The sequence below is a fragment of the Carica papaya genome, chromosome 5 (assembly GCF_054855325.1).
Source record: "Carica papaya isolate Zhongbai chromosome 5, ASM5485532v1, whole genome shotgun sequence".
NCBI classification, from domain to species: Eukaryota; Viridiplantae; Streptophyta; class Magnoliopsida; order Brassicales; family Caricaceae; genus Carica; species Carica papaya.
In genome coordinates, this window is record NC_142313.1 from 4,206,863 (window position 1) to 4,220,473 (window position 13,611).

The 13,611-nt window shown below is 36.1% G+C and overlaps 1 protein-coding gene across 2 annotated transcripts in view; it reads right to left on the reverse strand.

The window, feature by feature from the left end:
* The window catches only part of LOC110819538 (WD40 domain-containing protein), a 28,955-nt gene that overhangs the window by 12,980 nt on the left and 2,364 nt on the right, over positions 1 to 13,611 (reverse strand). Inside the window, exons 3-14 of one of the 2 annotated variants that reach the window (XM_088220970.1) lie at positions 12,334 to 12,696; positions 11,558 to 11,712; positions 9,565 to 9,825; positions 8,664 to 8,773; positions 8,501 to 8,578; positions 8,315 to 8,421; positions 7,926 to 8,020; positions 7,713 to 7,843; positions 7,433 to 7,536; positions 7,171 to 7,248; positions 6,955 to 7,033; positions 6,604 to 6,772 (exon numbers count right to left, since the gene is read on the reverse strand). In XM_088220970.1, the coding sequence (XP_088077096.1) occupies positions 6,604 to 6,772; positions 6,955 to 7,033; positions 7,171 to 7,248; positions 7,433 to 7,536; positions 7,713 to 7,843; positions 7,926 to 8,020; positions 8,315 to 8,421; positions 8,501 to 8,578; positions 8,664 to 8,773; positions 9,565 to 9,825; positions 11,558 to 11,712; positions 12,334 to 12,695 (1,729 nt within the window). In that variant the 5' untranslated portion in view covers position 12,696. The remainder of the gene's footprint in view (positions 1 to 6,603; positions 6,773 to 6,954; positions 7,034 to 7,170; positions 7,249 to 7,432; positions 7,537 to 7,712; positions 7,844 to 7,925; positions 8,021 to 8,314; positions 8,422 to 8,500; positions 8,579 to 8,663; positions 8,774 to 9,564; positions 9,826 to 11,557; positions 11,713 to 12,333; positions 12,697 to 13,611) is intronic. The other variant, XM_088220971.1, reaches the window with a different exon arrangement.

The window sequence follows — 13,611 nt, forward strand, 5'->3', positions numbered from 1 at the left end:
GCAACTAAATCTATTCCAAAAAGTGAATACAAAGATATTGGCGGAGAATAATGGTAGTGCTGTTTGAGATAGCAAGGAAAAAGTGCATAGACGGAGAAGTCCAGAGCGGCTCTGTCGTGAAGAAGCTAGCGCTGAACCCGGAAAAATGTCAAGAAGTTTCGCCAATTTTTCTTTGTTGTCCTAACCGCCAAACAGAGTTGAAAATGAGTCTGAAAGCAAAAGAAGATATGAGCTTCATCGAAGCAGCAAAGGGAAGATCGGGGCAGCGGGTAGGGAAGACAAGACCCATTTCCAAGACAGGTCGGGTGTATTTCAAAATTTCAAAATTTTAATGCCCAAAACGTGGAGGAAGATCGTTGTTTCGATGAAGACCAAAATGCATAAAGCAAAAGTCATTCTGGTCAAAAGGTGAAACGAATTGGGCCTCAACGAGGAGGACCCAGTTTAATGAAGGAAGATGATCATCGGTTAAACGTTTTTCACAGATTGAGAAAGCAAAATGGGTCATTCGAACTGAGCCTGGGAGATGGGTTAAAAAGATGGGTCATGAGTTAAAAATTTGGATCTATAACCCAGAGAAAATAGCAAAAACCCACAACTGGGTGTGGGGGAGATGAGGGTTTGGATCGATCAGCAGCAGAAGGAACACAATTATGGAATCCAATGGCGGAGAGAACAACAGAGAAGGGGGGTTTGACTGACTGGATCAGGAGGAGCAAGTTTCAGGCTGCAGTGAGGGGAGAGAAAATATCATTTCTGTGGAGGGCCGCAACGAGGCCAAGATCACCGTGACAGATCCCTCCAGAGTCCTGGCGGTGTTTCTGAGGGAGAATGGAGCGGTGTTAGTTACTCCTAAGAGGGAAGATATAGAGGAGGTGCAGAGGAGGGTGTTGATGGTGGAGGAGATGCAGGGGGAGAGAACTGGGAACCCGATTGAAAAAGAGAAATTCAAGATAGATACTCCAAAATATTCAGCGGATCAGTAGCATGCTAGGAGTCTCTTTTGATGGTTTAGAGGAACAAGCTATGTAAGTATTCAAGAAGATAGAGAAAAGAAGGAAGGAGAAGGTGAGAGAAGAGAGGCTAAAAGAAAAAACAAAAAATAAACAGGGGTAGAGGGTTCCAGAGAATTAAGAAGACTACAGTCTAGTATTAACTATGATAATTTAAGTAAATGAGACAAGAAGGGAGGGGGGAGATAGGGAAAATCTTAATCATATTTGGTCATATCATTTCTTGAAATGTAGAGAAATAGATGACCATAAGAAAAGACAAATAATTAGGAGCTGCATGGGTAGATGGAAATCAGATGTGATTTACTTGTAGGAATCCAAAATGGAATCCATTTATGATCAGATTGCTTGGAGCCTTTGGAAGACTATGAAGATAGGTTGGAAAGACCTACCAGCAAGAGGAGCATCTAGAAGGATTTTAGTCTTATGAAAGGAGGGATCTATTAAATGCAAGGAGATTTTGATGGGAGAAGTTTTCCATCTTATACATGTTTGAAGATCGCAGAAATTAGTGGAAATAGATGTTCACTGGTATTTATAGCAGATGTGAAGAAAGAGAGAGGCTTGTTGTGGAGGGACCTAAAGGAATGCAAACAAAAGTAGTACTTTCATGAATACTGGATGGAGACTTCAACACAATTTTGAACAGAACTAAAAGATCTGGTGAACACATCTCGAGAATTTGTACTGAAGAATTAAAGAAGACTCTTAACAGACTTGATTTAATAGATTTACCTCTCATGAGAGGTAAATAAACCTGGTCCAATCAGAGACTCAATCTGGCATGTTGAAGAATTAATAGGTTATTGGTTTCGGTTTTCTGCCAATTTCAAGCAATCATTATAAGCCAAAAGCTTCTGCAACAGACCATATCTAATCACTTTCCTACTTGCCTTGTCAAAATAGGATCAAGTGGTGCCCTTTCCTTTCAAATTTGAAGACAAATGGCTGAAGGCTAATGGTTTATGTGATAAGATCAGTGAATGGTAGCCAGTGACAATGGTGAATAGTAGAGTCAATTTTATCGTTGTTCAAAAGATAATAGTAGTGAAAACCAAAATCAAAAAGTGGAGTAAGGATGATATGAGGAGTGAAGGTATGCACACACAATTTTTTTTTTCTTGAAATATATGTACATCCAATCTTTGTTCCAAGATATTGAGACAATTTGTAGGATGGAGGACGAGAACGTTTTGTCTATTGAAGAGTTAGCTTGCAAGGATCTTTAAAGACTGAATTGACAAATAAACTACAAATGGAGGAGATTTTATGGAAATAAAAGTCGAGCCAGGTGGATTAAAGAGGAGGATAGAAACACAAAATTCTTTCATAGTATGACAAATCATCAGAGAGAGATTAACTATGTGGAGGAAATAGAGATTGATGACTGGATTGTTAAGGATAACGAATAGTTGAGGCAAGCGGTTAGGAAGTTTTTCTGTAGATTATATGACAAGGAGTTTGGGTGGAGGCCCAAGTCCGATGGAATCACTTTCAAATACTTAGATGAGTTGAATCGTGTCTCGCTTGAAAGAGAGTTTACTGAAGAAAAAAAATTTTAGGGACTCGTGTTATGTAGAAAGGATAGTCCCTGGTCCAAGTGACTTTAATATAAGTTTTATTCAAAAATTGTGGCACGTATGAAAGGAGACCTAGTTGCCCCATCTCGCCTGCACCATCTTCCTCCACAACTTCTCCTCCTCGAAAAGAGACCTCCATAACCACTTCCCTTGGAGAGCACAATTCATCTCTCTAATAGATCTTAAACCAAGGCCTCCCTCCTTAACGAGTTTCTTCATCTCTTCCCACCTAACAAAATGATATTTTCTATAACCCTCTCCATTCCCCAAAGGAACCTACATTAGATATTTTCAGGTTTAGCCGCAATGCTAGCCGGAATGGTTAAAATGGAAAGTTGGTATATTGGTAAATTTGAAAGGGTACTCTTGATCAACGTGAGTATACCCCCTTTTGATAGGAAATTCTTCTTCCATCTTGCCAACCTTTTTTCAAACAAGTCCATAATAGGCTTCCAAGTTTTCACATCTTTGAATTTAACCCCAAGTAGTAAACTAAGGTATTTGATTGGTAAAGTAGTGACCTTGCATCCCAACACCGTAGCCAAACTCCTTTCATCCCCTCTATCGCTAATTCTTACCAATTTCATCTTCCTCATATTAATTTTAAGTATGGACACCATTTCAAAACAAAGCAAAACCTTAAATGCAGCAATGGCTGCAGATCCGGTTCACAAAAAATTAATGCATCATCCGCGAAAAATAAGTGCGACAGCCTCACCCTTATATCCTCACTCCCTACCTCAACACCCTTCAACACATTCAACCACCTCGCCCTATCCATCAACTTGCTGAATGCTTTCATAACCGTAAGGAAAAGTAAAGGTGACAAAGGATCATCTTGGCGAAGACCTCTTGAAGCCTTAAAGAATGTCGACGGACCTCCATTCACCATGACAGAAAACAAGGTTGTAGAAATACAGTTCATGACCCATTTCCTCCATTTACAGCAAAAACTCATCCTCTCCAACATATAGTTCACAAAAATCCGAACACACATGGTCGTAAGTCTTCTTCATGTCAATTGTACAAATGATACCCTTTTTTTCTGCCCCACCAATTAATCAACAATTTCATTGGCAATCATAACAGCATCAAGGATTTGGCTACTTTCTATAAATGCATTCTGATTTTTCCCAATCACCAACACATTAATAAGTTAAACATTTGATCTCGCTGAATTAAATATTATGGATTGGCACCATTCGTCTATAATAACCTACAAAGTGGTGATTTATAACACATTCTCTCCCAAATTCCACCGCAAGGAAATAATTCACTGCACCCATGTCCTTGATCTCAAAAACATAAGTCAGTTTCCTTTTAGTTTGTTGAGCTCAATATCATCATTTCCTCTCAAGATTACATCATCCATATCAATAATTAAAACAGCAATTTTACCTTCAAGTGAATATTTAAAAACACTATATCGGCTTCACTTTGACAATAGCTATGACTTTTTATAACTTTGCAAAAGTGTTCAAACCATGTTCTATGGGATTATTTGAGGCCATAAATAGACTTCTTTAACTTGCAAATTTGTTGGAATATATATCTTTCTTGAAAACTGGATGGTATTCATAAAAACTTCATATTCCAAATCTCCATTAAGAAATGCATTTTTTACATTCAATTGATATAGATGCCAATTAGAGTTCATAGAAAATAACAATAGTATTTGGGTTGAATTTATCTTGGCAACTGGAGCAAAAAGTTTATCGTAATTTATTCTGTAGGTTTGAGTAGAGCTCCTCGCAACAAGTTTTGTCTTGTATCTCTCCACACTTTTATCAACTTTGCATTTAACTGTAAACACCCATTTGCAATCTATGATCTTCTTGTCTTTTGGCAAATAAATCTCCTAAGTTTTGGTTTTCAAGAAAATTCATCTCAAGTACCACCAGCCTGGAAAATTCAGATCACCTAGGGCTTCCTGAAAATTTCTAAACAGGAGGTAAATGCTCTATGATTCCCAAAAATTTTGTTGTCAGAGCTATACTTGACAATAAGATATTTTGTGCAAATTTGGATTCCTTTTCTTACGCTACAAGCATATCAAGGTCCGAAAAAGATCACCTGATGAAGTTATAGAGACTAGAGTAGGAGATACAATTAAAATTGGAATAGATGGAATTACCTGAAATATCTGGGGAATCATCCCCTCGGGCTTTGATTGATTCTGTATTGGGATAATAGCCCAATCTTTATTCCTTTCATGACTTTTTTTTTCTATTATAAACCATAAGCTCATAATTAAAATTATGATGATCCTTTCGTAGTATTTCTCCCTTGTTGTAGATACATCTATATTTGATTTCTTGACTAGGATCCTCATTATTTCCTTTATATAAGTTTCCTTTACTTCCAACAACATGATGTTCATAAGATGAGGTTTCAAGGATTTTATTAGGTAGTGGAATAGACATTTCCCAAAAATTATCCCTCCTAAAGAAATTTTTAGTTGGAATAAGGGGTGTTTTCTAGAAAAGAGATATCCATGCTAATATGGACTTTCTTGATGATAGAATTGTAATACTTATACCACTTTTCATTAGAAAGATATCCTAGGAAAATTCATTTTTTGTTCTAGAATCTAGGAAATGTATCTTACCTGAAGGGTGATTTCTGCTGATTCCCCTGTTTCCTCCCTGCTATCCTAGCCATAACAACCCCAAAAAATACATTTCCTAAGAAGAAATATTTTTCACTTCTTGTATCCTATAAATTGACATTATGTAAAGTACTGTCTGGAGAAGCATAAGATCAGAAAAGTCACTCTTCAAATATTCTCTCTATTTTTGTTCTCTCAATCTATACATTCCGAGGGAGGTGTTATCCAAGGTTGTTCATAGCTTCCATGCCACCTTACATTGAATGAATGGATGGTCATATGTTTCCATCCCTCTCCAGCACATTACACACATTGGAGACAAAACTCGATCAGAACTACGAACTTGTAACAGCTCATTGGTGTTTAATCGTAACTGCAGTCCATGGAACTTGTAACTGCAGTCCACAGAACACCTTCACTTTAGAAAGATCCTTAACTTGTCAGAATGCCGTTGAAGAAGGATTTAGAAGTGAATGTACCTAATAAATCTAGAGACAACACCCTGCTATCTGACTATTAGGATGATTGGAAAAATTCTAATAGGCTCAATAGGCTAAGGAGTTCTCCAGTTTCTCTGTCATTCAAGCTGTGAAAAAAAAAAGTAGAAGTTTCAACTTTCGTTACCATTGGTGAGGCAGAAAACTAGTCACTTGGGCCTTTGTGGCGTGAAGAAATTCAAAATAAATAAGGAAATTATGTACTTAGGGGGTAACAAGCAAGAGATGGCTTTGCGTGGGCTTTGAGCTAGGTGGATCTCCTGGCCATTGCATCCCATCCATCCCATTGAGTTCCATGGATATTTTGATCATTTTATGCAACAAGGAATTTGGTTCCTACAGAAAACCCTATAACCACTTAGCCAACAATGACAAATTCCTAGATTTTAAATTCTCAATACCCAAACCTTTAAACGTTCTAGACTTACAACACACCTCCTAATTCACCAAATGATCTCTGTTCCTCTCCAACATTACTATAGAAATGTTCTCATTACTCCCTCTAGTCTCCCACTTTATGTGGCATAAAGTGATGCTAGATAGACAAGTCTGACCATCACAAATAGAGCCGTTTTCAAGCTCTAACCACCTAGACACTTTACGTATCACCCCATCCCAAAGTGAATTACACCTAGGCTTCTCACTTAAAGGATGTTTAAGTAGAAATTCTACTCCTAATAGAAATAGGAAAGCTTAATACTAATGAGAATAAAATCCTAAAGTTACTATAATTATAATAATAGATTCCTAAATAGTTTAATAGTTTTAAATTTAAAAATTTATGATTTATAATCTATTTAGATAATCTATAGTTACTTTATTCTGCATCAAAGAAGTGTCAGAAAATGGCTCTTTTATTAATGCTAATCCTTCAATAGATGGGTCTTCATAAGTCACTACTTTACCCATGATAGCTGCAAGCACAAAGCGATTATCCAGGCTCCACACAATCATATTGACACCACGAGGAGTTGGAAGCAATCTTTGGCGCGGGCCTCCTCGAGGTGGTTGAGGAGGCAGTGGGGGAGGTGGAACCTTTAGATGATATGCCCGCGTCCAGCGTCCAAATTTTCCCTTAACAATGAAAAAGTTGCATGAAAGGAAGAGCTAGTTAACAAATTTAAAATTTATAAGCATTAAACTAAATTACAACAAAGCAAACTCCACTCAATATAACATTCAAAACGGTTATTCCAAGGAATCCTATCACTAAAAGAAGCATGCATTGTCCACAGGCATTGGTTTAGATAACTCACATGAGATCTACGGGAACGTGGAATCCATATAATTGCACTACCATCACGAGAACAGGTGACTATGTTATCATGACAAAACCTGAACATCAAAGTCAAGGGTGCAGTTCTTATAAATCTGAGGAAAGACTTTTTTTTTTGTATGGGAAAGGAAGAAGTTGAAACATCTCCTAAAAATGGATCATATCCTGTGAACTCAAACTGAAGATATTGACAGACCAGTAATTTTTAAATTTTGGAACGTTATCTTCCTTCAAAATATCAGATGTTGAAGACCTTGGGGCCACAGCACATCCACTGCAGAAGAAAGAGAACAGACCATCATAAGATCTTGTAGCTTTCACAAAAGAAAAGCAAAAAACAAAAAAAAAAACACACTTACGCACATAGCTGAATGTGAGACTGGTTAGTTGAATGTAATCAATAATTCTTCCTATGTGTATAAACTACAAAGGGTGACATGATTCTCATGGAGACTTACCTAAATTGGACATAGTTGACATCATTCTCATGGCCGCGTAAAACATCCAGCTCATGAATTGGTTGTTCAGTGTTTTCTGCAGTACCCTTAAGGGCACACCAAACCTGAAAACATCTTATCCTTGATAAAATATCCAAAAACTAGTTTCTGGAAACTACAAAAGAAAATTGAAAAACAAAATTTTAAAAAAATACCTCTTTTTAGGGGGAAAAATAAAATAAAAAAAAGAAGAACAAACCCATTATAAAATTATTTGGAGAATTTAGATGTTCAAACACACCCTTGCATATGTGTCCGAGCTACCAGTAACAAAAACAGTTCCATTGGCATTATATGCACAACACAGTATTCGACGAATCTGGGGATTATTGCTTGCAGGGGTTCCATTGGTAGAGGGACCATTGCTTTTGCCTGAAGACAATTTATCAGTTTCTATATGAATTATTACCAATCAAAAACAAAATCAGCAAGAATACAGAAGCAATCATCTAACCGCTGATGGCATCGGAAGGCCTTGGTACATAAATAACTGGCCTAGTGTGTGAAGATCTAACATCCCAGATTCGACAAGTTCCATCATCGGATGAGCTACATTATTAGTAAAGTCAAAATATCAATGCAAAATAATAAAAACCTGCCAGGTGATGTTGTAATACTATCCTTGCCCGAAATATGAATCCCAAAAGTTTAAAAGGAAGCTTCTTTTTTTTAGAAAGAAAGAAAGGATCTCAGAGAAAGATACTTTTAAGAGTCAGAAGTGGATCACGTGACATTAAAGAGAACTGACTTTGAATTAAATTATTCCACTTAAAATAACCACACAGATCAATTAATTGGAAAAAAAAAACAGCTAACTGCAATGACTCTAGAAGTGGAGCTCACGATAAAAGCTGGAAAACAGAGCTGGGCTTGGGACTAAAGGCAATGGCAGTAACAGCTCCAGTATGCCCATGTAAAACTGAAATTGGCACTCCATCTGGCAAGCGCCACTGTCAATAACCAATAAGAATTACTCAGTTGTATTAACCTAATAATGAGTAACTCAAAAGCTACTACAAGTATCCTTACAACGCGGATCACAAAATCATTTGAAGCAGATGCCACCAAAGCATTGTTTGAACTTACAGCCAAATCTGTTATGTCACCCTTCAGTTCATAAAACAACTAAGTGAGACATAGCTTTAAAAGCTACATTGACCCTACGACACACCACATAGGCAATATAACTCACTTCATGTCCACGGCAGCTAGCCAAGCAAAAGGCAGTTTCCATTGACCAAATTTTTACAAGACGATCATCAGAACCGGTAATAACATATCTCCCAGAGCGATCAAATATGGCTACAAGATACAAGCATGGCCATCATATCAGTCCTTTCCTTTCTCAGAAAAAAAAAATATGGCATACAAGAAAAGAATTGAAAAGGGCAAAAGATTAAGAACAACTTCTCTAACCAATTCTCATCAGCCCCCTTAACAATAAATTCCCCAAGTTTACTAAATGTTAGAGGATGCAAAGCATTATATTAATATGTTAAATCAGGTTATTTGTCCTCAAGTACACCAACCAAATTACTTTCACTGGAAACTAATGATTTTTCTCTTACCCTCTCACCCCCAATGTAATACTCATCCAAGAGTAACATACTATAGAAAAATCACAGGCAGAAATACCCAAAATGGAGATATCAGTTGCCATCTGTTTGGTCTGGATCTAACTTACATCCTACAAAACTTTTTCAACAAGAGAATATGAAGAAAATGAAGTAAAACTATATAAGTTGCTTTAGACCTATTTACTTAACCCTGAAAGTTCATAGCAGACAAATCATATTAGGAAGTTCTACTTATGAAATTTTCAAAGATAAGAAGAGGCATAAAGAAGTCTGCAAGCCAAGCTTTTGGCACCATTGCTATTATCTTAAGCCAAACACTCTCCCCAAGAAAATTGATCTAAAAAACTGATCTTCGCATTATAACCAATCTTACAGAAGAACTAGGCAGAAACTACATCAGCATAGCTGTAAGTACACAATTATAATTTGAGAGGATATATGAACATCATTTGCTAGAGTTGGATAACGAGGACACCAATATTTGAAATGCAAGTTCATAGGACAGGAAGACCACACCGCAATAGACAGCATCACGATGTCCCCTAAGCTTTTTTATATTTTGCATCTTTTGCACCATGGTTGATGGCTTAGCAATGGCATAACATGCAGAACGAATGGATGGGGCACGATGGTGCTTTTTGAAACCTCCACCAATTTCTCTCAGACTTAGCCCACGAACTTGATCAGCTTGCATGTGTGGCCAGCGCAAGAAAGCTGGCAGGGGCTTAACTTTCTGATATACTGGATTTCTATCACCTGCAAAGATAGAAAGGAAAACTTCGAGAACAATAAAAAAATATCAGGTAAAAATCTACGGGAAGAGGAAGAGGATCCTGAAAGCAGATATAATTAACACCAAGAAATACTTGGTAAAGTCAAGTTTATCACGTGCAGAAAAGAAAGGAAACCTTTCTGAAACAATCCAGATAAGATAAAGTCAAATTTAGAAGGTCTCAAGCAGAATCCAACATTTCTACTCTATTTTGGTTGAATAAGATTGGGCTCGTTAAGAAAAAACCAACAACCTTGAGTAAGAAAGTACTCAAATTTCTCACTGAAACTCTCTAGATATCTATTCTTCCCTTCAAACTATCATTTTATGGCGTGCAACAAGAGCATAAATAATTAGTACCTTGTGAATAGGAACAAGTAATAAAGAATACAAGCAGCTCATGTGACAATACAACAGACACCCATGAACAAACAAAAGATCTAAACATGAATAAAATACTTAGCTACGCAGCTATATCTTCTTCCCATGAGTGAATCTCTTGTAGACTGCCACCAAATTGAAAAATTCCTCACCCCTAAATCTAAATCTGGCAAATTTGTACGTACTGATTTTTGCTGACTAATATATTATTCCCCTCTCCATATGGCCCTTGTCCTCAAGCGCAAAGGTGGGGTAGCATACAGCAAAGTGATCCAGAGCTTCCCAAAATGCATTAGCAGGAGAGAAATCTTTCCAATGAATCAAAGCCTCATCAAATAGAGGTTCCTCAGCTCCTTGAATGCTCTCTAGAGGAAGTTTATTGTTGTAAAATTCGGCTCAGAGGACAATGGGCAGACTGCTAAGAACACCATATGTGCTCTTGGTTATAGTTCATGGATGTGGATTAATAGGAACTGGAATTTTTTACAAGTGGTGCAGAGTCAGGTTCTAGTTTGATCATTAGTGAACTGACATGCCTTTTTTTTTTTAAATATCAGACAAGAAATGTTATTCATAAAGGTATCAAGGGGATACCGTCCATGTACAAAGTATATATTACAATTCTATTAAGTGGTCCATGATCCACCCAAAATCATCTCAATCTTTGATGTCATGACCTAATAAAATAGAACGAAAAATAGATCCGCCTATTGTTAATTTTTGTAATATTAGTCTCTATACTCTCAAAACCTCTTGCATTTCTTTCATTCCGCACAACCCAGTGTACTGACAGACCTTTGAAAGACATCTTGCCTAGAATTTTCTCCATTGCACGCACAAAGAAGGTAGGATCTGGGGATGATTAAGAGGGGAGTCATGACAGTTCTTCTTGGAATATCGCTTTCACCGAGAACCTCAATGATTTAGAGTTTGAAGATTAAATTGTCTTATGGCACTGCTCAAGGAAGCTAATAGGTAGTCTCTGATCAGTGACATACCTCTCTGGAAATTCAACAAGAGGGGTAAGTTTCCCTTGAAGTCCTGCTACCTACATACTTTCTTCTACCAGAATTCGGACTTTTTCTGCAGAAACAGGTTTGGAGACTAAAGCATCCCCTGATATTGTTATTTTGAGAGGGAGGCCATGTGGTTTAAGCTTCTCCCATGTGGCTCCAACATTTCAAGCAACATCCAATCTTTTCCAAAGTATTCAACAGATTGATTAAAGCACTCCACAAAAAGCAACCAACACCACTAGAATGTTCAGCCTAATTTGGGTTGAGTTGAATATTGAATTGAATTTTCATTGAAACTATCAAATTAAAGTCAAGTAAACTACGAAGTTAAGTTACATACAATTCAGAAGCGAAAAAGAACCAAATCCCAGCAGTGTAGGAACATCAGCTGCATTTGGAGTATTTTGCCCAATCTCGCCACGCAAAGGAGAGGCTGAATACAGAATCAGTTGCTTTAGAAGCTTTACCAAGTGATCCTTCTCGATGTGAGGATACCTAATGGTAACAAAATGGCAACTTGATAAGTCAGAAGAAAATAGCATGACTCACCATGAAGAAATGAGTTAAATATCTTTTGAAAGGAAAAGAAATATTTTAGATAAGGAAAGAGGAAGTACAATCATAGGAGGATAAGCTAATCCAAAAAGAAAGACAGGAACAGGGGAAAGATAAACAAACAAACAAACATTAGAAGATAAAATATATTAATATAAATCAAAACAAAGAACATGTTGATATCCACACATAAATTTTGAAGTAGGAGCTTTCTACAAGCTTGGCCTCAAAATATGTGTACAAAACTATGGACCCAATATATCCTGCTGGTCTATCCCCAGTCATATTAAACTCTAGGAATAACTACTTACAGTCTTTAGATCTTGTATCCAAATTCCTAAGAATACTATTTATGTTATTTCCGACATCCATCTAGGTAGTGCCGATAGAAGAGTGTTAGAATACATCAGTACACATTGATTTGAAAAAGGTTTGCGGACTCTTACCATCTTTAAGCTTGGGTAAACTACTTATCTGAACATACATGCATGAAAATTGAATATTTGGAATAAATTTCACAATGAAGTTCTAAAATTAAAATAAAATGAGAAGCATAACTACCTCTCCACCAACTTATCATAACTTAATGGAAAAGAGATTCCATCATCACTATCATTCCCACTATGTGTTCCACTTCTTGAAAACCAAGCATGATATCTTCTGGGTAGAAGCTGATGTTCCAGAAGCTCATTACACAAGTGTCCAAAAGTTCTCTTGCAAGGACCAGCGGACAAGAAATGCATAATAAGAAAGTAAATTTCTCTGTGGTCTATATGCATATTGCTTCCAACAGCATCACCAGTAACTATCTCCTGTTGCTCACACCGAGAGTTCTCCCGCACCACATGTGAGATTTTAAAAGATGCCTTGCAAAGAGAAGATTCACCACCAGAAGATCTACACTTCCGATTCATATTCTTCATTCTGGACGACAGAAGAAACACTGTCACATACTTTTGTCGTAACTGATACGATTAATTATTATATATGCAGACAAGACATTGGCTTAAAAACAAGCAGCATTACAAATAACATTATGTACAAAAAGAAAAGCAACTATTCTTTCTCAATTGAGACTTATGAGTGCTATTGACCCAACAAAAAATAGTCTAAGTAATTAGTTGTTACCAATTATCCAAAAATTTAACTTAGTTGGAATGAACTAACGTTATTGTTTATATTCTAAGAAGGAATTCCACATTGCTCAAAAAGATATGCTTAAATCAGCATAACGATTTCAGTTACTTAGGGCCTATTTGATCCAACTAGTTTGTGTGCTATAAGTTGTTAAAAAGTATTGTAGAAGTTATTTTCAATAAAAGCAGTATATTGTTTGTTAAACTAGTTGGAAAACTGTTGTTGATATAAAATATGATATTGTGTTCAATTAATCATGACAAAGAATTAGTACCAAGTGTTGAAATAATTAAAAATTGCATATTAATAAAAGATAAATTATATGAATTATTTAAATATCATTTGAATTTTCCAATAATTTACATATTATTTTATTTAATTATTTTATCTATTTTACTCAACTAAACTTTTTATTTTTAATCATCAGTAATTAATTTTTAAAATAAAAATATATACGTAACTTATAATAAATAAAATTATTAGAAACAAAGTATTATTATTTTATTTTAAAATTATTAAATTAATGAAACATGTAATTAACAAATATACTCATTAATAATATTATTACCTACTATAACACAAGTCATATCTTAGAAACATATATTTTCAACTTTAGATTTTACCATTATTAAAAGGCAAAGACAAAATCCATTAAGAACAATTATATTTTTTACGCCTGCAAAAACTTTTATATTTCGCAGC